The following is a 24,520-nucleotide window of genomic DNA, read 5'->3' as shown; positions in this document are numbered from 1 at the left end:
GCGCTGGAAGTCTCTACCCTTCCACTTCCCTTCTTTTTTTTTTTTTTTTTTCCCCCCCAATTTATTTATTTTCAGAAAAACAGTATTCATTATTTTTTCACCACACCCAGTGCTCCATGCAAGCTGTGCCCTCTATAATACCCACCACCTGGTACCCCAACCTCCCCCCCCCCCGCCGCCGCCACTTCAAATTCCACTTCCCTTCTGCTCTTTTCTCCTCCATTGCCTGGGAGCCTCACCCCAATATTGAGAATGGAGTAAATATCTTCTCCTGATCATCCCTCCTTCCAACCTCCAGAGTTCTTGAAATGAAAACTCACATTCTGGGATTCTGGATTAGTGGCCTGTTGGGGATCTGGCTGTTAGTGAATACAGCTCCACTTTCTGTTTACATAGGATTTCCCCACAACACTAAGGCAGGTGGTTATCAAGGAAGAGAACAATTCTAAGGGATCCTAAGGTGGTTCCTGCCAGAATCCTAGGTAGGATTCAGCCGGATGGAGGAGGCTACCCCTGTTACAAAGTCTTGAATTCAAATTTCAGTTCGTTAACTCTCCAAAAAAGTTTAAAAAAGATTTTATTTATTTATTTGAAAAAGAGAGATGGAACACAAGCGGGGGAGGGGCAGAGTGAGAGGGAGATGCTGACTCCCTGCCCAGAGGGGGGCCTGACTGCCCTGGGCTAGATCCCAGGACCCCGGGCTCCATCCCAGGACTGTGGTATCATGACCTGAACCAAATCAGGTGCCCAACCCACTGAACTACCCAGGCGCCCCTCATTCTACAAACGTTTGAAGCAGCTAGACTGTACTGTGCTGGGCCCTTAGCCATTAGATTTCTTTTACTGAAGACAAAATAAGAGGGAATAAAAAGTACCCGCTACAGGAGGGGCCGAGGTGAGACACTAGGAATGGTTTCCTGGTTCTAACGGAGTTCCGTACAGAGACGATGCAGTCCTGCCGGCTCTGGCAGATTCTGTCCGGAAAGCTTTAAGCTTAGAAGAAACTCCCTCTGGCCAAGGGGATGGATAGAGGCACCAGGAGGGAAGGCCACAGCGCTGGAGACAGATCAGGACCATCAAGTTAAGGGAACTGAGGGGAGGAATGGGGCCCCATGGCAACTCAGAGCAGACCTTGAACTTGTCCCCTCAAAGGCCGGAGTGCAAGGTGGGAGGCTCTGGTCCCGGGCCGGGTTCGGAGGGTGGTTGGCTGCCCTCAGCCACAGCACCCAGCTCCCCGGGGCGAAGTGGGGGAACTCATCCCCGACCCCTCCCTCACGCCAAGGGGCTACAGACGGCTGGGCGCTCATGGATACACGAAGCCACAAGCACATCCACAGAAACTCAAAGCACAGAGCCGGGAACGCCCCCGGCCGCCCACGCAGAGGGCTGCGGCCGCCCGCGCTGCCTGCACTCTGTCAACACGCACTCGCGGCCCCCGCGCGGGGCACCCGCCGCCGCTCGTCCCGGGCGCCCGGCTGCGTGCGCTCGCCCTCGGCACCGCCGTCTGCGTGTGCCCCCGGCTCCCCGTAGCTCCGCGGGGAGGGGGAGGAGGGGCCGCGAGCAGCGAGAGCCGAGCCGGCAGGCCGAGGAAGGCGGGAGCGCAGGGAGGGGGGCCGGCCGAGGGAGGAGGAGAGAGCAGAGGAGGCGGCCCCGGCAGCGCGCGGCGGCGGCGGCGGCGGCGGCACGGAGAGCTCGGACTGGGAGCCAGAGCTCGGCTGGACAGCGCGAGAGCAAGAGCCGCAGGAACTGCAGCTCCGCCAGCTTGGGCCGAGCCTAGACACACCGGCCTGGCTGCTCCGCGCCAGCCGCAGGTGGGAAGGGGCTGGGGTGGGCGGGCGAGGGGCTCCTGGCTCCGGGCTGAGGCTGAGCCGCGGGGCCGTCCCCTCCCTTCGTTCCGCAGACAGAGGGTGAGCATGGAGCTGTCCCCCCGCAGCCCTTCCGAGATGCTGGAGTCGGATTGCCCGTCACCCCTGGAGCTGAAGTCAGCCCCCAGCAAGAAGATGTGGATTAAGCTTCGGTCTCTGTGAGTCCCAGGCCGGGAGTGGGGGGAAGGGATCTCAGGGAGCCTGGAAGTGGTGGTGGTAGCGGCGGGGTGGGGGGGAAGTAGCCGGAGCCCGGCCAGTGGATTGTCTCCTGCACACATGTTGGCAGGTGCGAGGAAATAAGCTGCCCTGACACGCAGGGTCAGGCCACATGTGCAAGGCGTGTGCGGAGCAAGCCGGCTGGTTGGAGCGGGTTTAGAGGAGTTGCAAAGCTAACGCTGTGCCAGTGCCCGTGGACCCCCGGGTGACACACGCAGCGCGGACAGGAGGCACATTATGCACGGTGTGGCAGGGCTGCAGACGGGCAGCATTCAGGAGGTGCCGGGCTGACTCACACGTATCCGTGTGTAGGGGTGTGCAGATGTGAGACACACATGACATGTGTGTGCGCGAGTGTCCGTGGGACACACAGATGTGTGTAGAGTGATCGCACACAGCTGCAGATCTAGTGCGCGGGGATACTTGTGCCAACCTGTGGGTCATATGGTTCCCTGTTGGGATTGGTGGTTTCTGCCTCCTGCATCTTTTAGGGGGTGGGGATGGGGGGGCGCTCCATACCTGAGCTGCTCAACACTGGGGGCCCGGGAAACCCCTTGTGCACAGTAATGTTGGGGGCTGTAGCTGGGATCTGGGAGAGTTGGGGTGGAGCCCCTACCTGGGAGCTGGGGTGGTGGTGAAGAAAGATTGATTGACAAGGGCAAGGCAACTGTCAAATCTTTTTGTTGCTGTAGCGTCTCCCAAGGATCTCCAAGCACATTTAGGCATCTTTTCTTGTTGTGGCAGGAGGAGGGCATGGGGGTGGGGGCTGGATAAATAGGAAAACCAGGGACTTGGGTGTCCCTACTCCAGTCCCAGGAGAGAGAAGCAACTTTTCTTTCTGTTCTTCAGAGATGGAAAGGAGTGGGTCAAAGACAAACCAGGCAGCACCTTTATCTCCCAGCCAGCCGTCATCGGGTAACCTCCGCAGTCTGTTGATTCTTGATCAGAGAATGAGGGAAGGTGCCCCTGTCCCGGATATGACTCCCAGTGGTCCCAGGAAAGAGACCGTAGATGTTCAATGATGCAATGCAGGAACCATAGTCCTGAAACCCAGTTCCTTCTCCTTATCCTCAATAGTGAGCCCTGAAGCTTTCCATTTCTGGGGTCCATTGGAGGGAGAGATGGTGGTAGGAGATGGATAGATGCTAGCGATTGTTTTGTTTTTTAAAATACATCACCTGTGGTAATAAGATGACACCTTGATATTGGGTGGGTGGGTCTGATTTATACTTTAGCTGCTTAGCGAGGCCTTAGGGAGAACTGAGGCCCAATGGGCAACAAGGCTTGGCATCCAAATGTGCTTCTCAGTTCCTGTCCTTTGCTGCCTCTAGCCAATGCAATTTGCTGGGCTCTGTGAAGCGCAGCCTTGGAATGAGTTCTGGGATGAAGAAATGGAAAACCGGATTGAATTGATTTTTGTTGGGAGGAGCACCGAATGATTCTTGATAGAAAATGATGCTCTGTTAATGGTAACTAAGCTGGGGGGGTGGTGGTGGTGGTAGGTAAGGAAGTGGTGGAAAGGCAAAGAAGGGGGCTCAGGGTTTATAAATGAGAGAATTCAAGGTGTCCCAGGACAGCTTCCCCCCATCATATATTTTCCTTGCCTCCATTCCTGGTAATGAGTGGGCCATGCAAGAGGGCAGGTTTTCCCTGTTTCAATGTCTCCCATATCTTTCTAACCAAAAGTCTTCCTTGGAAGCAAATCACTATTTCTTCCTTCAGTATGAGACGTACTCAATGGTGAGAGAAGATGATCCCCAGAGGAGGCATTGAAACCCAGGGAAAGAAGGGAGTAGAGGCAGCTGCCCCTACACAGTGCATTAGCTGAGATGTCCTTAAGGAGATCATGGTGGACAAGGAGCACTAATCTTATTGATTAAATTATTCCGGTCTTCACTTACTTCAGCAGTCTGGTCCTTAAGAGTGTTAGCTGCATGTAATAACTTAACCAGAAAAGGCCCATTTCCATATTGTTAATCACCAGGAATAGATTCTCACTTTCTTAAAGCAGAGAAAGATTTTGATATCAAGGTAGATCCCCACTTGATGGCTTACTGGATTTGGCCCTGTTTGAATATTGGTGAGGCTCTAATGAGAATAGGGGGATAGACACGATTATCTCATGGCTGTGTACTGAATAGAAATGAAGATATATAAGGCCTCCACACAACACGTCCTAACCCCCCCACCACCACTCCCCCAACTAACCTTTTAATTTTTAATCTAGGACATCTAGATTGTCTTCAGGGAGGCCGGGTTTGGTGTTTTTGCCTCCAGTTAAAAAGCCCATACTAATATAATTTTGCAGGGCAATTTCTTCTTGGGAAGGGCATCCAGGAATTCTGTTTTCCACAGCAGGACTCTGCCAAAGATTAATTCAGAATCTGGAGCATCTGAGCTGAAGAGTCTCCAGCTATGGGATTTCACCTCTACCTAGCATGAAAATTTTCCTAACTAAGCAGACTCAGCAGTGAAGGCATTCGAATGGCTGGAATAGGGAGTCTGGAGATGATGAGCTGACTGGGGTGAGCATTTCTGGCCCTAAGATGAAGGATTTGACTGGACTGCTTGCCTTCCTCTGAGACCCGAGGACCTTGAGAAGCCTAGAGGAGGCTCAGGAGCAAGGGGTTTCCTGTGTCTTTTGTGAGTCAAGAAAATCTGTGAAGGGAGATTGGTTTGGCATCCTTAGCTCATTCATTCATTCATTCATTCATTCAGCAACTATTAATTGAGTGCCTCCTGAGGGTCAGGTGATGTGCTGGAGACCGGGGTATGGTTATGGGCAAAGGAGACACAGTCCCTGCTCCTATGGAGTTGATAATCTGGTTCACATATCTCGTGGAGTTGCGAGTGGGTGAGGCACCCAGTTCCTCATTTTGCTACCCTCATCCAAGTGTTAAGACTTTACCACTTTGGTTTCGAGCTGATCCTTTCCTTTGGACCGGGGGGTGGGGGGGGGGGGGGTGGGGTGGGGGGGGGTGGGGTGGGGGTGGGGGCGCTATGCTCACAAGAAAAGCATAGAAACAAATTCTTTCTCTTTCTCCCAGGATTGTACAAACATCACTTTCTTCTCTCTGCCCCAGTTTCTCCTGGAATTTTACAGATAGAACTTCCCTTTTCCTTTGGGATACTATAAACACAATCCCTTTCTCTTCTCCTTTCTTCACATGGGACTCAGTACTCCCAAGGTCTAGGCTCTATGTCCTAGGCTGTGGTTCAAGGTCATTACAGCTGAGCGGGAACAAGGAGCCAGCTGGGTATTCTTTTTGCTCTTCTTTGTTTCATCTGAGTCTAGTGTGGTACCTGAAACATAATAGGCACTCAAGAAATATTGTTAAATAAAGGAATGGACAAATGAATTAATGAGTATCCGTGTATATGTCATGGAGCCCAGTTCTGTCTGATTCTGTGGTTCGTGTGCTCCTGTGCGTGGGCGGGGGGGTGGATGGGGGAAGGAAAGGAGGTGGTGGTGTTTTGAGAGGGTGATGTTTAAAAGGTACAGGGTTTGAGGACCTCAGGACAGAGCCTGGAACTGAAGGAGTTACAGAGAGGCTATGGAAACGTTATTTGGACGTGTGAATGAGATGTTTCAGGATGAAATCGTGAATGCCTGACGTGTATACATATGTGTCTGGGTGAAGGTTGGCAGGCGGGTGGGGGACAGCTCATGGAGTCAGAGCTCCGAGATGATGTCTCTTTGTTTTCATGTTTATAAATGGCACATGTGATAATGAATAGGTTCAGAAGCTTTGCACTTACTTGAATACCTGAGATTGCCTTATGTATGAATGAGATGATGCATGTGTGTGAGTGAGTGTGTGTGTGTGTGTGTAGGTAATGGGATATTATGTACCTGTGATCTTGTGTATGTGTTTGTGACACACCAACATTTTTTTATAATCCTGGGGAGATCAAATGGGCAGGAGGAGGAAGCTGAGGGACTGGACTGGGTGCCTTACCGGTTGATTTAGTCCACCTTTTGTCTTCATTTTCTGTATGCCCCACGGAGTGACCTTCTGTGGTTCTCACTGGTTTTGAAAGCTGTACAGTGGTTCCCCTTTTTCTGCATATGGTCGTGGAGCTGCTGTGAACATAGCAAGGTATATGTGCTGCCGAAGCGAGCACGTGAACATAGCAAGGTAAACTGTGGCCCCCTGGGTCTCTGGAGCAAAAGGAGCACCATTTTTCCCAGGCATTGGCAGTGATGAGTTTTTGTGCCTCCCTCCATGGAGCAGCCCTTCCTCTTTCATTTCCAGCCATGGCCAAGGGGATCTCTCCTCCCTGAGTTTTAGATTCCCTCTCCCATCAATGCCTTCTGTCTTTACATTTCTTTTATCAGCTGTGTCTTGAATGGGGCATCTCTGGATGGGAGAGGGTAAAAAATGCTTGCGGGAAGGTGAAGGGAGCTGCAGAGAGAGGGGACATCAATTTAGACCAAAGAAAGAATTTCACAAAGCTCTGGTCAGAAGAGGGGATTAGGGTCGCAGGGAGGTAGGAGGGGAAGAAGAGAGGGAATGGTGGGAGACTCGAGTTTGAGTTCAGGTTCCCATGCTGCGAATTACTAACTGCATGATCTTGAAGTCACATTGTCTCTCTGAATCTCAGTTCCTCGTTTGATATTATGCATATGAAAGTGATTTTGAAATGATATGGTCTGGAGTTCTTTCAGCATTGGAGAGCTTGCTGTATGAAGAGGCGGTGGAATGGGAATGAATGGGGGACCATTGGCTGGGATGGGGAGAATGATAAAGATCCAAGAGGCAGGAATATGAATTACTTAATAAGTTTAAGTCCTGCTGTCTGGGGCATGATTCAGAAGAGGCTTGTTGATGAATGGTTGTCTGGAGGGGGCGAGACAGGTGTCTGAGCTGAGAAACTAGAAGCTTGAGTGGGGCAGTCTTACAAAGGATGTGGGCCACCGAAGTCAAAAGAAAAGGGAAGGACTTAACTCCTATCATCTCTTTTCCCAGTGGTTAGAGCAACTGTAGTTCTAAGATGTGGAGGGTGTGGGGAGCTCCAGGACTGCCGTTGGTGAGTTCTGTAAGCGTTGGAGAAACTCTCTAGCATTTATCCTGCATTTCTAGGCCTTGGGGGTAATATAATCAGGTATGCCACATCTTATTTTAGGGAATCCCTAAAGTCCCTGAAAACCCAAATATCACTTTGTTTGCCCAGAAGCCCCAGGAGGCCAGTTAGAAAGACTGAGAGGAAATTGGACAGTGGAAAGTTGCATTTGTCCCTTTTGCCAGGAGGAGAGTGAGGTAGGCCGGGGATGCTCTGATCCTGGAAGGCCACATGAGAGACCCAGGAGGGGAGGGGCCTGGACTTCTCTAGACCCCTTTCCACCTGCCTTCTGTCTAGGGAGCTTCTGAAGGCACTGAAATGAGTGGTTGTTTCCCATCTTCCCCTCTTTTTTTGGCCACTCCCATCTGACTGAGATGGAGGAGCAGGGAACCTTTTTCCTCTCTTTGATTCCTCTAGAATCCTGTCTCTCTGTCCCTTTCCTCCTTTGTTCCCATCTCTCTTTGCTGGGCTGCATTTTGCTCTTCTCTCTTGTCCCACTTCCTCTATCCCTATTCCTTTTGACTGGGCTTCTCTGGCCTTCAGTGCCTCTACCCCTTTCTCACCTTGGCTGGGAGCCAGGAAATCCCTGGGGGCTCCCTCCTCCACCCCCAGGTGTTGGGTTGGTGGCTGTACAGGGTGAGTCGGCTGTGGGAGGACCCTTCGGGACCACCTTAGGAGTCCAGCCTCAACTGCTGCGTTCTGCAAGGCCTTTCTTTTGCCTTCTCAGTGACCTCATCCTCCCAGCTCCCCTGGGGAGGAAGCCAGTAATTGCCTTCCACTCTCAGGGGGCTGATTTTCTCAGGTACTGGAAGTTGAATAGCTATTTTCCAGCTCTCTTCAGGACAGCAGCAAAGAGGGACAAAACCAGGGCAGCAGGTGGGGTGCAGGTGAGGCCCCCCCCCAGGGTCTGGAAGTTGTTAGATAATGAGATTGTGCCCTAAGGGAGGAAGACTTAATGGTCCTCCAGAATTGGTAGAGCATCCTGGGGCTATGGAGTGGGGTAAAGACGGGAACTGAGGGGGAAGGATGGCTTCTGAGAAGGGAAAAGGAGGAAAACAAGTTGTTGTCCATTCAGTGCTGGGAAGTCCCTAATGCCAGTGCTTTCGCCTCTCTGTCTTGAATATCCTGCCCCCCTCCACCCCACCACCTTCCTGCAGCTGCTTCTCTCTCCTCAGCTCCGGCTGCATCCATGTGGATCAGGGAAGGAAACATCAGGTTAGGATTCTACTTCAGCATCCCAGACCTGGCAGGAGTCCACTGAGTGATCTGGGATGGGGTTGTGGTGGAGAAGCAGGCTTGGTGGGGAAAGGACAGGGGAGATCCAGGTCTAGGCCCAGGGGCATGGGGCTGGGAGAAGAGCTAGAAAGAGGGTGCTCTAGGGGGTGCTGTTGGATACAGCCAGGTTCCTGGGTCAGTGGGTTCCTCAGCTGCAAAGAGAAGTCAGATTTGCAAATAATTATTGTGGCTGCAGTAGCATGATTTGGCTGCCAGCTGGTGTTGGCACCATTTAATTTTGGGAAGGGAGCTTGGCTTCCAGGGGGCTTTGTGGTTCTTTGGCAGGCAAGACCTGGGAGCTGGAGAAGCTTCTCTCCTTGCTATTCCTTGGCTTCCCTGCTCCCCTGTTTGTCTGCTCTTGCAGGTCTAATGTGGCACCATCTCCCTGGCTCTTGATGCCCACCATGTTTGGGAACTTTCTGGGGCCTGGGCTGAGGGAGCACACATGCCAGCAGTGTTGCCAACTGTATCTCTTCTAAGCAGTAGCTTTAGAAATTCCAGTCTTAAAGAAATACTATAAATCAGATTGCACCAGATTCACCCAAAAGACTTCTTTGTCCTGCTTCTCCTCCTCCTATCTGTTCTTTTTTGGAACGCCAAGAAAATTTGCTGTTGTTTTGATTGCAAGATGGAATAAGCAAGATGGAATAAAGATAGATATGCGGGAGAACTTCCTGGAAACTTCATGGAGGTTAGAATGTGACCTTCCTGTAATAAAGAAGAAAGCCCTCCTCCTTCTTTTAGCATCAGGTTAGGGATGCGTTGGGGAAGCAGTGAGTGAGTCAGAAAGGATGAACTTGAACCAGGGTATTGAGACCCAGGCATCCTATTTCCCTAGTGCCTCCAAGCCCAGCACTGAATCTGAGAACCATAAAATGGAACAGAGGAGGAAAGTGTTGCCTAGAGGTGGTTGGTAAGGTTTGGGGACAAGGGTTGGGACCCCAGTCGCACTGGTCCACACTCTTGTGCTGCTGCCATCACACCTGCAGTCAGTCCCTTGCCAAGCCTCCGACTCTGTTTCCCATCCCAGGCCACCTTTCACATCTGCTAGGCCCCCTGGACACAGGGCATCTGCTGGAACATCTGCTGGGATGTGATTTGGAGGCCTGGTGGGGTGGTCCATGTGGAGGTGGTTAATGAGCAGAATTAAACAGTGTTGGAGGGTTAGGGGAGAAGAGGGTTGTACAAGAGAACCAGAGAGAGAGAGTGTTCTTCTGGCCTGGGTCCTGGGAGCCTCCTCTCTCCTTAGCCTTCCTTGGATTTTCTTGCCCCCTGCCCCCCCCCTGCCCCCAAGTTCTTCTTTCTCTTCAGGGCTGAAGTCTGAGAGTGAGGTGACACTGGTGCATGCTGGGCTAGGAGCTGGGATATCTGGGGTCTTTTTAGTCTGGGCTAAGGCTCAAGCTGTTGAGAGTACCCTCTTCCTCATCTGATCTGAGCTGTGCTGGGCTGTTGCTAGGAACACCTGTTAGAAACAGCTTCTGGTCAGGAGGCAGAGGGGGAGTTGTTTTCAGACAGAGCATGGGTGGGAGCCAATCCCCTGTTCTAACAGTTCCCCTCCCCGTCCAACACCCCCCCATTCCCTACCTGTCCCCCCCACCCCCGCCCGCTACCGCCTCTGCTGCTGTGCTTCCCAGACCCTCTTTAGCATCTTTCAAATCTCTCTTTTTTTCCTCCCTACCCTCTTCATACCTCCTGCCCCCCTCCTCTCCCTCCACTCTCTTGGTTTCTGTTCTTCCCACACTACCCACCCCCCCATCCTCCGCTACCCTCCCTCTGCCCAGCTCCTCAGTCCAGTGCCTAGAGATCTCTTAGGACCGCTGCTGTGTCCACCCGGGGCCTGCTGCCTCCCAGAATGGCACCCCAGCTCTGCCACCAAGGGGGCTATTTTTATCTCCAGAGCCACCCCCGCCACCGTGCCCAGCCAGCTGCCAGAACCCAGGCTGCTCTATAGCAATGGGAAGCCAGCGGAGTGAGGGGAGCGCAGGGCTAGGGTAAGGTGGGGAGCCGGTTGTTCTTGGTTTCTGGAGCTCTATGCTGTGCACATTCCCCTTTCTCCTTCCACTGCCTCATGGCCCCTGTGGAATAAGGAGCCAGGGAGAAGCCCTGGACATCTGGAATGGTGGCGGCAGGGTGACTAGGGCTTTTCTGCACCAGAGGGCCTGGATACAAGGGTGGGCATAGGAGACTTTTTTCATGGAGGATTCTTTTTTTAAAAATATTTTATTTATTTTTTTGACACACAGAGAGAGAGATCGCAAGCAGGCAGAGAGGTAGGCAGAGAGAGGAGGAAGCAGGCTCCCCGCTGAGTGGAGAGCCCAATTCGGGGCTTGATCCCAGGACCCTGGGATCATGACCTGAGCTGAAGGCAGAGGCTTTAACCCACTGAGCCACCCAGGCTCCTCTCATGGAGGATTCTTTTTTTTTTTTTTTTTAAGATTTTATTTATTTATTTGACAGATCACAAGTAGGCAGAGAGGCAGGCAGAGAGAGAGAGAGAGAGAGAGAGAGAGAGGAGGAAGCAGGCTCCCTGCTGAGCAGAGACCCGGATACAGGGCTTGATCCCAGGGCTCAATCCCAGGACTCTGAGATCATGACCTGAGCTGAAGGCAGAGGCTTTAACCCACTGAGCCACCCAGGCACCCCGTCATGGAGGATTCTTAATGAACATTTGTGGAACAAACTAAATGAAAGGTTGGGCGAAGGACTATTCTGTTGCATTCATGCATCACTTTATGGTCCCTAAAGTGCTCCCATGTGATCTCATTTGATCCTTGTGTGAATTCTGTGAAGCACATACTACTTACCCATTTTATAGACAAGGAAATGACCTCAGGGTGTCCTGCCCAAGGTCATGCCTAGTGATAAATTCTAGGCAAAAGTCTCCTGATTTCTTTTTAGTTAAAGATTTTATTTATTTGACAGAGAGAGACTTAGGAAGAAGAGGGAACACAAGGAGGGGGAGTGGGGGAAGGAGAGGGAGGCTTCCTACCAAGCAGGGAGCCGGATGTGGGGCTTGATCCCAGGACCCTGGGATCATGACCTGAGCTGAAGGCATGCTCATGACCTGAGGCCAAAGGAAGACACTTAATGACTGAGCCACCCAGGCAACCTTAGAAAGTCTCCCGATTTTAATTCATATCCTCTTTCCACTGGATTTAGGTGATTTCTTTGGTTTTTTCAATTTCTGAGATTTTGGAGCCTTGAGATCAGCTGGTTAATCCCTTCCCTAACACCCCCTACCTCCTACCTACTCCCCCATCCCCACGCCCTCTCTGCTCCAACCAGAGTCAGGGTTTCTTATCCTTTGTTCATCCCCTATCCCAACTCCTATTCTTCAGGAAGGTGGGGAATGCTGGGAATCAGCTTGGGAGGGAGGCGTTATGGTTGTGCTCCTTGCTATTTTTAAACTAAATTTAAAGACTAGAGGATGATCCATGGTGGACTCTGCCAGGGCCATCATCTGTCTGCCCTGTCCCTCATTCAGGGAAGTCTCCCCAGCTCAGATAGGGGTGTGGTGTGTGTGTATATGCATGGGTGAGTGGATATGTGTGAGATCCCCAGGAAGGGCTGGTGGCTGGCCAATATCCTTTCCTGTTAGGAACAGTTAATCATAATACTAGACTGGAATGAGCAGGTGTGGGCTGCATGCTGGGACCGTGCAGCAGGTATGGGTGTGTGGGGAAGTGGTGAGCAGTCATTAGTCCAACCAGCTTTTGGTTGGGCAAGAGAGCAGAGGGATGGACAAGATATCCTCCGCAATGCTTTCCTAGTCTAAGAAATCTCCACCTTGAGGTGGGTTGAGGTGAGTGCCAGCTTGAGGTGGCAGGGCCTAGAGTGAGGGCCTGAAGTCAGGTGAGGGGTGGGAGCTGCCCTGGCTTGGTGTTTGTTGGGGTTTCAGGCTGTATGCAGCCAGCGTTCCTCCACTCCTGTCCTACCCTGGTCCCTCCAAGCAGGCATGGCCACGGAACCAGGGAATCTTGTCCTTCATCCCCTGGGTGTCAGTTCTGGGTTTCTGATTCAGACTCTAGTTCTTTTCTTCTAAAAAACACGAACCTGTGTGTGTGTGTGTGTGTGTGTGTGTGTGTGTGTGCGCGCACGCGTGTGCTGGGAGCGCAGAGAGAATGAGATGGACCCAGAGAGGGAGGGTTTCCTTTCTTCCAAAATCTGCAGCAGCCCTGCTTCATGGCTACCACGAGTTCACTGGAAAACAATTTGTAGATATTTAACTTCATCCCTCTGGTTGCTGTTGAAGCCCACTTCCACTTGTCCCACCGCTCACTGAAGCTGAGAAACAGCAGGTTCCCAAACTTCATTTGTTTATAATCATTCAAGGCTTTGGCACAGTGACAAGCTTTTTAAATTTCTCTCTGCTTTTGTAGGATAGAAGCGGGGAGGAAGGCTTCCCGTCATAAAATTCTGGTGCTTGGTCTGTTTCTTCTCTTTTACCTTTCTCCTGTCATACTCATCCCCACGGGTCCACTTTCCTCATTTCCACATCCTCCCCAGCCCTAGACTCTAGATGAAGGAGAAGGCTGTGGCGCTGAACTCTCCACTGGATGCGTTGTTCTTCACCCCGGGCTCTCCTCCTTAGCCCCGCCCAGCCTCTCAGCTGACCAATCGTGGCCCCGATGCGCTTGTATTGGTGACGTCATATCACAGCCAATCCGGAGGCGGGCAGGGGCTGTATGCGCACGTCCACTTAGCGCTGCAGAGGCTGGCTTCTGTCCCCCAGTCTGAGCGAGGGCAAAGCCTGGAGGCGGAAGAGGGGTTCCTGGTCCCCAGGCCCGCCCTAGGCTGTCTCATCAATGAGAATTGGCCTGGGCTGGGTTGGCCTCTTCCCAGTTAATGCCCAGTATTCCCCAGTGCTCGTTTTCCAGATGAAAAAAAGGGGGCTGGGAGTGGGAACGTAACTTGCCCAACGTCTTGGTTTGTTCAATCGAGCCATCCCGACTTTCATTCACTGCTTGGGCGGGGCCTTCCCTCCCTGTGAGCTGGTGTCTGGGTGAGGAGCCCCGGAGCCCCAGCTTCAGTGAGCCCCTCCCATGTGGTTTCTGGTTCTTTTCCCTTCTTGGCTTCGGCCCTTTCAGGTGGGCTAAAGCTCCTTTTGAAAAATGGCCCCTGAAGAAGACTGTGGGAGGGAGCTGAATCTGCGTTAGTCCGTCCAGGGGGCTCGCATGGACCGCCTGTCCACAGAAGATTCAGGGTGGTTTCCTGTCCCTGCTCCCTTAAGCCTTCTGCTAACCCCATCTCCCCTAAGAGGAGCCCCACCTACTCAGAGCAAGGGGCTGGACTGTGCTATTTCTGTCCTTTCTGGGATTCTTCTGAGAACAGATTCTTGTTTTCCGTCTGATTCAGATGTGAAACTTTTCCCGTGGCCTCTCACCCAGTTGCTGTGGGCTGCTGCTCTGTCTCTTCCTCCAGCCAGGCCCCTCCTGTTCCCCTCCCCAAAGCTCCTCTCTGGTCAGAAGCTCAGTTCTTCGGAGACCTGGAGGAGGAAGTTGGGCCCAAGAGGGAGTCATTCCCCGCGTGGGGCCCTGGGGGGCCTGGGCGCGGCATTTCAATACTCTGAAGTAGGACACTGTGATTCCCATGGCAAAGCTTGTTCCTGTGCAGAGAAGTCACCTGCAGGGCCCCATCCTCAGGTAGGCACCAGGGGGAGGCACGGAGAGGGGAGGAGGAGGACAAGTTGCTGTGGGTCCACCACTAGTCGTTTGGTGGAGGGGAGGGATCAAGGCTTGACAGTCCCCATATGTTGTGTGTGCATGTGTGTCCACATGTGTGTCCACTTCTCCACCTTTTCCCTTGCCTATCTTGCCCTTTCTCTTATTCTCCTCCCGTTCCCATCTCCCTTTCCTTTGTAGTGCTTCCTCTTGCCTGTGGCAGGTGTCTTAGCTGTGATTGCCCTCCTTTCTCTCTTTCCTCACACCAGCATCCTCAGGACTTCATATCCCTTGAAATCTCCCCATCTGATCTTAAGAACCTGAAAGGGAAATCCCATCCTTCTCCCAACTCCTAGCCTTTTGGCTTTTGGCTGCCCTGCACTAAGCCCCCTACTTAACAGTGATCTTTTAGGGTGCTGGAAGTAGGACAGGGGCTTTGGAAATTGCCAGATCATCAGCCATGATGGCCCAAAGAAACAAACTAGTGGGGAAGTTTAACTCTTCTGGGCTGTTGGGATTATTACTACCCTGAGACTTCTCGTTCAGTGGGCTGCCTAGAGCTGGGAGAGGTGCTTTCCAGGGGTCAAGGTCTGAGGCTTTTCCTGGGGTGCAGGGGCCAAGGGTAGAGGAGAAAGCAGTGGGTGTGGTGAAACAGGACTAGGGGGGGGAGGTGGAAGGATTGTTGTAGAAGATTCCAGTTTTCCTTAGGCCTGGATGGGGACCTGTCAGTGGGTGGGGAAGTAGGACTTCCTGCAGGAGAATGCTGAGGGGAGGGCTATGGGTGGGCCAGGGCAGGGGAGGGGGAGAGGATGGGGGATCCTAACTCCTATCCCAAGGCTCCAGCCACATATGACTTTAGAATCCGAGAGGCCAGTGCTGGGTCAGAGCGGCTGTGGGGGAGTTAGAGGAGGGTGACATTCATTCAGCACTTGGGTCCTTCTGGCTGCCTGAGTCCAGGTCCCCTTCTTAGACTCCCCATTTATCAAATTCATTCTTTAATCTTTCTTCCCCTTGATCCCCACTTCTTCTGGTGTCTGGATCATGTCCACGTCAGATTTCAATAGGAACTCTGAAAGAGCAGGGTCTAGAGGTGGAGTCAGGAGGAACTTGGAGGAAAGGTTGTGTGGAAGGCCAGCTACAGCCTCCTTCTCCGCAGGCTCTCCATTAGAGTTTCTGAAACCTTGCCTCAGAGATCTCCATTGTGAGCTTTGGCAGATAGCCCCCCACCTGATTAGTCTGCCCCCTCTCCCTTTTATTTGTTTATTTATTTATTTACTTATTTTTAAAGATTTTATTTATTGAGAGAGTGAGAGCATGTGAGAGAGAAAGAGAGAAGAAGAGAGATAGTGTGAGCAGGGGGAGGGAGGAGGGAGAGTGAGAAGCAGACTTCCCACTGAGCAGGGAGCCTGATATGGGGCTTGATCCCAGGGCGCCAAGACTTGAGCAGAAGGCAGACGCTTAACAGACTGAGCCATCCAGGCGCCCCCTCCCTTTTATTTAAGGAACATTCGCTGAGCACATACTGAGTGCTCCGAGTACAGCAGCAGGATAAACAAGTCACTGTCAGTCCCATCAAGACGCTCACAGTCTGCTATGAGCTGCCAGACACCAGCACTTCAGACCACAGATTGAGGAGCTGTGATGGAACAGGCCCCAGCCTCCCTCCAAGTGAATTACACGATCGAACCCCTTCTGCCCAACACCTTTGGTGTACAGGGCACAGTTAGGCCCCAGCAGTGGGAGTCATAGGCTTGCGGGCCTGACTGAGATGGACAAGTTGTGTGACCTTGGGCCAGTTGCTTAACCTCTCTCCTCAGGTGGTTATGTGGCCCAAATGAGGTTTGTCATTATGAAGGAGAGATTGTGGCTACTTTTTCTCTGTTAGGGGGCTTGCCAGTCACCAGTCTCCATGCAAGCTAGACTAACTCTTCTCCACCTGGACTTGGGAGGGAAAAGGCAGGCACTTGTTGGTCTGGAGGCCACGAGGTGTGAGCTGGGTGGGGCCGGGGTGTTGTTGGTCAGTTCACTTGAATTCCTATCACATTTATATAGTCCCACTCTCTGTGTCAGGCGTGTTGCATACATTATTTCATTTATTAAATAAATTATAAAATAAATAATAATTCTTATTAACAGGCCCTTCGCAGGTGGTTTGTCATCATCTTCACTGTTTTACAGAGGAAGGAACAGAGGCTCTAAAAGAAAGGTCCTGAAAGCTTCATGTGCAGGAGAATCAGCCTGGGTATTTGTTAAACATGTTTGCAGATCCTTGAATCCTACCCTCAGAAATTTTGTTTTAGTAGTAGGTGTGCCACGAGGCCTAGAATCTCAAATCTCGGTTTTTCGCAAGCATCCCAGGTAATTCAGATGCCAGTGGTCTACAGGCCACCTTTTGAGAGGTTCTGATTGAGAATTAGTGACTTGCCCAAGGGCTCAGGGCCAGGAAGTGATACTTTTGAACCAGGATTCCTGCCTCCCAGAACTGTGGCCAGAGCCTTGGTTTCAGCACTGAAAATAGGGGTGGCAGTTTCTTCCCAACTCCCTCCCTCTAGGCCCATTGTGAGGATAATCTGAGATAACGTAGGAGAAATCCCTTTTTAAAATGCAGAGCTGGCAGCATTGTTAACGATTATGCGAATACATGCAAATGAACACCCGTGGGCTTGGCTGTTCACTTTGGGAGCCTGTGCTGGGATGTGTGTTTCAAGATGTGGGTCGAGAGAGAATGTGGAAGAACTTTGGCGAGTTTAGGTTTGGGTTTTATAAAGGGCTGACCGACGTGGAAGATGAGGGCCAGGGTAGGAATCTGGGAGACGGATGGGACCAGAGGCTTTTCTTTCTTTTTGGATTGTGTGTTCCCTATATCCAAGGGTCTCTGGCCACAGGGACTGACCCGGAGAGAGAAGCCCTGGTTTGTACCTGGGCCCCAAAGGTGGAGCTAACCTCTTTGTTCTGTGACCTCTAGGTCAGCACCCTGGGAGATGCTGGCTCAGTCCCCCTTCCCAGCTCGTTGGCTGGGAAGCCTTTTATGTTGTCTGGCCTCTGTTCCACCTCCCTAATGAAGCCCTTGCTAGGCAGAGATTTACTGAAGTCGGCTTCTTTCTTGATGAACAACCGCTGTTTGCACTTGCTGCCCGGGCAGCAGGAAGGCCAGAAGTGGGGTTTGAAGATCACCCACTGAGGATGCTGCAGGGTCCCCCTCAGCTGCTTTCCTCCCATTTTCCCCTTTGCCCTTCTGCCCCGTTTGCATTCAGACCGTTCTGGGCGGGACTGCTGGCCCTGAGGTGAGAGCTGGCCTACAACTCTTCCTGAGGCTGGCTGTTTCCGGCAGCCCCACTCCAAAGCTGCTGAGACCCCGGGACTCTGGAGCTGCTTCTGTTCAGGAGTGCCATTGTTCTCCCTCCCTAGCATCCCTGGGAATTGATGCTAATTTCAGCCTCTGGTCCCTGACTCATTCTTTTTTCCTCCCTGACTCATAGGGTGACCTTGGATTTCTGAAGCCCCTCTCAGTGGGGAATTGTCCTGGCCGCCACTTCACCCCTACCGGGGTGTTAGATGGGGCAGGGCAGGGCTGGGGGAAAGGGGGAGCAGGAAATGTTTAATTGCTTTCTTTAAAATCACCATCTAAAGTCAAAAGAGTTTTGTTTGCTTAGTGGCTGCCTGGGCCAGACTTCAGACTTCTAAGAAGTCTCTGGCTTCATCCCTGACCCCCAGCATTCCTGAGTGCAAAAGATGAGGGACTGTCCCCTCAGGCAGAGCGTCCTGGAAGTGAGACCCCCTGGCCTCACCCCACCACTTGGGCTCTGGGGGAAGCCGCTGAGGGGCGGAGATAAGGGATGGGTACAGACACACATTGCCAGAGGTTCTCTTGGGCACCACATCAGGGAGGCAGGGGTTAATCCTGCTTTGTCCTGGTTGATGGATTCTGGAATCATAATCCATTAGCTCTGCCTGAATGGAGTGAGGCCAGGCGAAGAGTATTCAGTCAGATTGGTCTTTGTTCTGTATCTTCAACATCCCTGCCAGGGACAGAGAGGCTGTGGACATGTACCTCCCCCCCACCCTGCCCCCTTCCTGGCAATGACCAATGGATATAATGGAAGCATCTTGGGTGCTCTTTTGATTGCTGTTGACCCCACAGCTCACTCTGCTGGGGGAAATTGGCAGTCTCAGCTCTTGGTTATTCAGGCTATCAAACAGATCTTCCCCAGAAAACCAACCCAGGGGCTTGTACCTGCCTCAGTCTGCTGGGCCCTGGGCAGTGTAAACAAGTTTTCTGGGAACTGGCCCAGGGGAGGTGTGGGGAGGTCAGAGGTGGGCCTCGATGGTGGTGTCAGAAAAAGGCCAGGGGTTAAACTTTGGGGGTATGTAAATTTAATACAGGCAGTGGCAAGAGCCCAGATGAAACACCCTAGCTGCGATCCCACCCCTGTTGGAGAGAGTACCTATCTCTGGAAGACTGAGGCACCTTATCCGAGGGCGTTCTGCTCTTGTGACCAGGTAGGGATGGCTAAGCAGACTGTCTGTGCCCACTTCCACAGGTTGCGCTACATGGTGAAGCAGCTGGAGAATGGGGAGGTAAACATTGAAGAGCTGAAGAAAAACTTGGAGTACACAGCTTCTCTGCTGGAGGCCGTCTACATAGATGAGACGCGGTGAGAGACCTGCTCCCGCAGTAAGACACCCGGCAGACACAGTGATGGGGGTGGGTGGGAATAAGACAGAAGGCTGGAGATAGAGACCCGCGATAGGACCAGAGCAGGGAGGAAGAGCTGTAGATGGAAATACCACAGAGATAAAGGGGCAGAGGAACAGATAGGGGGTTGCAGAGACAGAGACAAACACAGGCGTCAAGGAGAGAAGACCGTTTCAGAGCTGGAAGGGACCAGAAGGCTCACGTAGTCCTAACCCTCTGGCCAGTGGGGAATCCCTCGAGACCTCTGTGGCCCAGCATGGGAGCCACTGGTCTCATGTGACTGTTGAGCCCAAGGATGAACCGAGACGTGGATTTGTGGGTGACACGCATGCTGGATTTCAAAACCGAGAGAAAGGAATGTAAAATCTCTATATTTTGTATTGACTTCACATTGAAATGATACTATTTTGGGTGTATTTGGTTAAAGAAAACTTATCATTAAAATGCATTTCACCCATCTGTTTTTACTTTTTTAATGTGGCTCCTAACCAATTTAGAATTACTTCTACGTGGCTTGCATTTTATTTCTGTGGGACAGTGCTGCTGGTCTCAGCCTCCCGGACAGGTGGCATCTCTTCCGTTTGCTGCCTGAGTGCTTCTAGAGTTGTTGGGTCACTCACTACCTCACAGAGTGGCCTGTTTCATTATGGGAGGCATCAGAGAGACAGAAATGAACAACACCAACATGTAGTGAGAGAAAGGAAGGGGAAGGTCAGAGAAGGGAGAGACCTGGCCTGAGTGTTCCTGAGCTGTGGGGTGTGGCTGGGCCCAGCGTCCCTAGGTTGTGGAAGCACCTGCTGTCTTTCTTCTGTGACTCCCCTTCTGGGACCTCAGGCAAATCTTGGACACGGAGGATGAGCTGCAGGAGCTGCGGTCAGATGCCGTGCCTTCGGAGGTGCGGGACTGGCTGGCCTCGACCTTCACCCAGCAGGCCCGGGCCAAAGGCCGCCGTGCCGAGGAGAAGCCCAAGTTCCGGAGCATTGTGCATGCGGTGCAGGCTGGGATCTTCGTGGAACGGTGAGGCTCCTTGCTCAGCCTCCATCTGCCTCTAGTTGCGTTTCCCCTTTCCCAGACACTCGGGGCTTCTGGGATCCCACCAGAGCCCCAGTGGTGTTCCTCCCACCCCCGTCCCCCAGAGCTCATCCCCATAGCCCCACCTGATCAGACCCCAGTTCCCAGACCTTCACTGTGGGCTGCTTCTCGTTGTTTGCCCTTAGGATGTTCCGGAGAACATATACCTCTGTGAGCCCCACCTATTCCACTGTGGTTCTCAACTGTCTCAAGGTGAGTGCTGGGTGTTTGGGAAAGAGGAGAAGGTTGGGGGAAGGAATGGTCACTGGGACTTTCAGATTATTTGTGGGGTGGTTTTTGCCTTCTCTTTTAACTGTCATTCCCCTATTCCTCAAAACAATATTTTGCCCCCTCCAGAGGCAAACTCCTGTCTTTTTGTCTCCCCTGCACTGGGACGAAAAAGGCCCATGCCAGCATTTCTTTGTTTTCCTTTTCCCCAGGTCTCTGTAAACACTGGGAAGTCCCCCTTGAAGTCTAACTATAACCCTTGCTGCTGCTGGGAGTCTCCCTGCCTAGTTTGTTGTTTCTCCACAGAACCTGGACCTCTGGTGCTTTGACGTTTTTTCCTTGAACCGGGCAGCAGATGACCACGCCCTGAGGACCATTGTTTTTGAATTACTGACTCGGCATAACCTCATCAGCCGCTTTAAGGTTGGGCAGCATCCTACCCCTGTTCCTGGGCAGGGTTCTCCACTCCCATCACTCCTGTTCTACAAGACTGCCAGCAAGCAGGTTCCACAAGCTCCTTCACTCAGTCTCACTGTCAGGGAAGTTTCCCCGTGCCCATCTGCCTAGTCTTTCTGTTACTTGTGCACCCCCAGCTTCTGACTTCATTTATTGCTTTCCAGAAGATTCTAGGTCTGTAATCCCCCAGCCTAGGATTCTGCTCTGTCCTGTTTTGCTTCTTCCCCATAACTTGTCCTCTTCAGGCTGGCTCGAAGTTTGCTTTCTGATTTCAGCTGTCCTGCCTCCCGCCTGTGGACACCCGAGGCCTAGAGTTCACATGCTGTCAGCCTGTGCCGTTGGGACTAGAATCTCTCCACTTGTTCTCTGGGATGGGGGGGTGGGAGTGGGGAGGAAGGGATAAAACTGGTCACTCTTCCCCTTCCCCTCCCTAGTGTCTGTCTGAGGAGTTTTATGGAGAGGATGGGCTCTTGGCAAGGCTGGATAGGACCGTATGAGGGGAGGCGAACTCCATTTGCTCTTCAGCTTGGCTGGCCATGAATATGGGATTAAAGTCCTCTCCAGATTCTATGCCAGGAGGGAGTGTCTTTTGGGAATAGGGACTGGAAAAAACCACTTCCATGTGGAAAAACCACACTTGGAAGTGGAGGGTGAAGGGGTTGAAGAGTCGCAATGGGAATATTTGGTTAGCACTTAGGTGGGGGGGTGGACATAGATATTAGAGTAGAGGAAAACATGTCTGTTCTGAGGGGGCTGTGGGGGAAGTCAAGGGAGTCCAGTTGGAGGACCCTTTCTCAGAGGGCTTTGGAAGATCATGAAGCCATCCTCAGCCTCTACTTTATCATAATAGACTGTTGGTGCCTGTGAACCTTTCCTCAACCTTTGACTCCTCATTTTACACCAACTCCCGAGAAGGTTTCCAGAACTTTCCTGAGATGCTCAGTTGTGATTTTTCCCTCAGTGCCTTCCTGAGGCATTATCATCTTTCCAGTCCTGCCCTTTCCAGGACAGAGAACAGCAGCGTCCTCCTTTTCCTAAGACTTTTCCAGCTCATATTTCTTCAAAGTGGTTCTCAGACATTCTCCAGACACCAGCTTCTCTTAAACTCTGCTTCCTTACCTGGAAGGACTGGTTTTGGAGGACCCCAAGAGTGAAAGCGTCAGGTTGGGTTTGGCCCAGCCCCAGTTCGCCCTGCTCTGAGGCAGTTGGGGCGGGGGGCACTTCTTGCTTTGGTGTTTACTCATGGCAGGGATTCCTGTTGGAGCCACCCTTCTCAAGCTCCACATTCCCGTCTTGGGCACCCAGCCCCTCCCCTGTGTCCCTTCCCTTCCCTTCCCTTCCCTCCGGGGACACCATGGCAACGCCGAAGAAAGGGCAGTTGTCATGGAAACAGTCCTTTAAAATTCCCTGAATTTGGGGCACAGCCCTTCGAGGTGGGGGTGGGAGATGTTAGGGTCTGACTGATCAGTGGTGTATCTTCTGTGTCTCATCACTACTGCTCATCTCTACAGAAGCTTCCCCAAGTCTTGCACCTTGCTCTCCTCACAGCCTCAGGAGATCCAGGGACTGGTGCAGGCACCAGCTCTGCCCTCTGGGAGCCTGAGCCTTTGAAGGAGGCAGGCAGACTGCAGGGGGGTAGACAGAGACAACTGATAGGAGCTGGACAGAGCTCTGGCTCTTGGTGTCCCTCCGTGTGGTCTGTGTGTGTGTTGGTGTAGGTACAGGGAAAGCCTTCTTAGAGGAGGGGATGACCCATGTCTGCCTGGAAGGATCCTCTCTAGGTCATCTTGCTCTTTCCCCTGCTTCTGAACCCCTTTTTATGGTACTGGATTGGGGATGGGATGGGGTGGTTGGAAGAAAGGAGGGAAGTTTGCTTTTCTTAAAAAGCTCCAGGGAAATAATTATAGCTACTCTTTAGAGAGCACTTACTAAGTGCCTTGTACTTATCTCATTAAATTCAAGGAGGTGGTGTTATCTTCATCCTGAGATTAAGTATCAGAGGCATAAGATTTAACCCAAGGTCACACAGCCAGCAGGTGGTGGAGCCAGGATGTGAGCCCAGGTCCACCTGACTGCAGCTGGTGCTTTCTACCCACGTCATTCTACCTTCTAAAGAAAGGTGGCATTGCTGATATCAGTCCTCAGCTGCCTGCCTTTCCTGCACATACCCCGTGTATCTCGATTTTCTCCCTCCCACTTCAGATTCCCACTGTGTTTTTGATGACTTTCCTGGAGGCCCTGGAGACAGGCTATGGGAAGTACAAGAACCCTTACCACAACCAGATCCACGCAGCTGATGTGACCCAGACAGTCCATTGCTTCTTGCTCCGCACTGGGATGGTGGTAGGTGCCCAGAGATCATTCTGTGATTTAGGGTCTTCTGGCTACAGGCCTGGGAAGTTTAGACTCTCCTCCCATTTCCCTTTGTCTCTCTTTGGTTCCTCTCCTTTGGTATTCCAGAGTCTTTACAGAACCAAATTTTACTTACTCCAGAGAATTCCTGGGTGGACCATAATGTCATGGGCAGTGCTGGGATATAGTGGGAATGTGTCAGGTTGGGGTAAAGGGGCGTATTTCACCATTCTGGGAGCTGAGAAACCTGGCCATCTTAGCCCAAGAGCTGGCCTTGAAGAGCAGAAGAGATGGGCTGAGTCCTATAGCCTGGGGTGGAGGTCTTTGGGCAATGATGGGCAGGGTAAAGCCCTTCTCTTCCCCCCTCTCTCCTGCCAGCATTGCCTATCCGAGATCGAGGTCTTAGCCATCATCTTTGCTGCAGCCATCCATGACTACGAGCACACAGGCACTACCAACAGCTTCCACATCCAGACCAAGTGAGGGGTGCCAGTGTGGCAGGGGCAGGAGGGGTCCAGTGGGGGTGGGGAGGCTGCCAGAGCCCCCACTTGCAGGGGGCTGGATGCGATGACCCTTGGCTCTGCAGGTCAGAGTGTGCCATCCTGTACAACGACCGCTCAGTGCTGGAGAATCACCACATCAGCTCTGTCTTCAGAATGATGCAGGATGACGAGATGAACATCTTCATCAACCTCACCAAGGATGAGTTTGTGTGAGCTGAAGGCGGGAGTGGGCCTCCCGAAGAGACCTCCCTCCACTCCCCCGACCCTCTCTTCCTATGCGCTGGACCTCCGGCCCATCAGCACTGTGGTGGGGGCTGATTGCTGTCTGGTTCTGTCCATCCAGAGAGCTCCGGGCCCTGGTCATCGAGATGGTGTTGGCCACCGACATGTCCTGCCATTTCCAGCAAGTGAAGTGCATGAAGACAGCCTTGCAGCAGCTGGAGAGGTGGCATCTGGGGGGATGTGGCTGGGTCATGGCCAGAGTGGGGGCTGTGAGAATCGGGCGCACGTACGCGGGTAGCTGGTATGCCAGGCCTTTACCTGGGTGGAGAAACTCTCCTGGTTCCAGGTGTCAGAGCCCATCTCCATAATGTGTGTGTGTGTGTGCGCGTGTGTGTGCGAGAGACGTGTGTGCACACGGGCCCAGATTTGCATCTGGGGCACTGTGGGAGGGCACATGGGGCCAGGGGTCTGAAATGCGCGGTTTCACTATGGGACAGCCTGACCCTGCAATGTTGGGAAAACCTTGCAACGTTTTTGGATTCGGTTCCTTATTGTGCCATGTGAGAATGAGAGGCCTCCCCACCACAGCTCGAAGCCACTTCCAACACCAGTAGGGCTAGCCTGAGAGTCATGTGAGGTTAGAGGAAAAAAGCACAGAGCAAATGCCTCGATAACATTGAATGTGGCTTAGAAATAGGTGGGAGAATATAACTGTGTGTAAGAGAGAGGAGACTATGTGTGGGGGGGTCCCCAGGGTGTGTGTTCATGTCCAGTGTCTCTGGGGGACAGTATGCAGTGTGGTACCATTGGGGAATAATGACAATACTTATGATGATGAGGAGGATGATGGAGATTAAAGATAACATCTACTTTCAGCACTGTGGGCCAGACACTCTACTAAATACTTCTGTG

At 52.3% G+C, this 24,520-nt stretch overlaps 1 protein-coding gene across 2 annotated transcripts in view; it reads left to right on the top strand.

Moving 5' to 3' along the window:
• Nucleotides 1–1,686: 1,686 nt before the first annotated feature.
• PDE1B (phosphodiesterase 1B) overlaps nt 1,687–24,520 on the top strand; it is a 27,383-nt gene continuing 4,549 nt past the window's right edge. Inside the window, exons 1-10 of one of the 2 annotated variants that reach the window (XM_044227109.1) lie at nt 1,687–1,811; nt 1,901–2,023; nt 18,622–18,735; nt 19,611–19,793; nt 19,994–20,060; nt 20,382–20,498; nt 22,734–22,874; nt 23,262–23,362; nt 23,470–23,595; nt 23,730–23,831. In XM_044227109.1, the coding sequence (XP_044083044.1) occupies nt 1,914–2,023; nt 18,622–18,735; nt 19,611–19,793; nt 19,994–20,060; nt 20,382–20,498; nt 22,734–22,874; nt 23,262–23,362; nt 23,470–23,595; nt 23,730–23,831 (1,061 nt within the window). In that variant the 5' untranslated portion in view covers nt 1,687–1,811; nt 1,901–1,913. Of the gene's footprint in view, nt 1,812–1,900; nt 2,024–13,886; nt 14,063–18,621; nt 18,736–19,610; nt 19,794–19,993; nt 20,061–20,381; nt 20,499–22,733; nt 22,875–23,261; nt 23,363–23,469; nt 23,596–23,729; nt 23,832–24,520 lie in introns of those variants that run through there. The other variant, XM_044227110.1, reaches the window with a different exon arrangement.

This window comes from Neovison vison, chromosome 12 (assembly GCF_020171115.1).
Source record: "Neovison vison isolate M4711 chromosome 12, ASM_NN_V1, whole genome shotgun sequence".
Lineage (NCBI taxonomy): Eukaryota > Metazoa > Chordata > Mammalia > Carnivora > Mustelidae > Neogale > Neogale vison.
The sequence above is the reverse complement of the archived record's forward strand: the minus strand, read 5'-3'. Positions and strand labels throughout refer to the sequence as shown.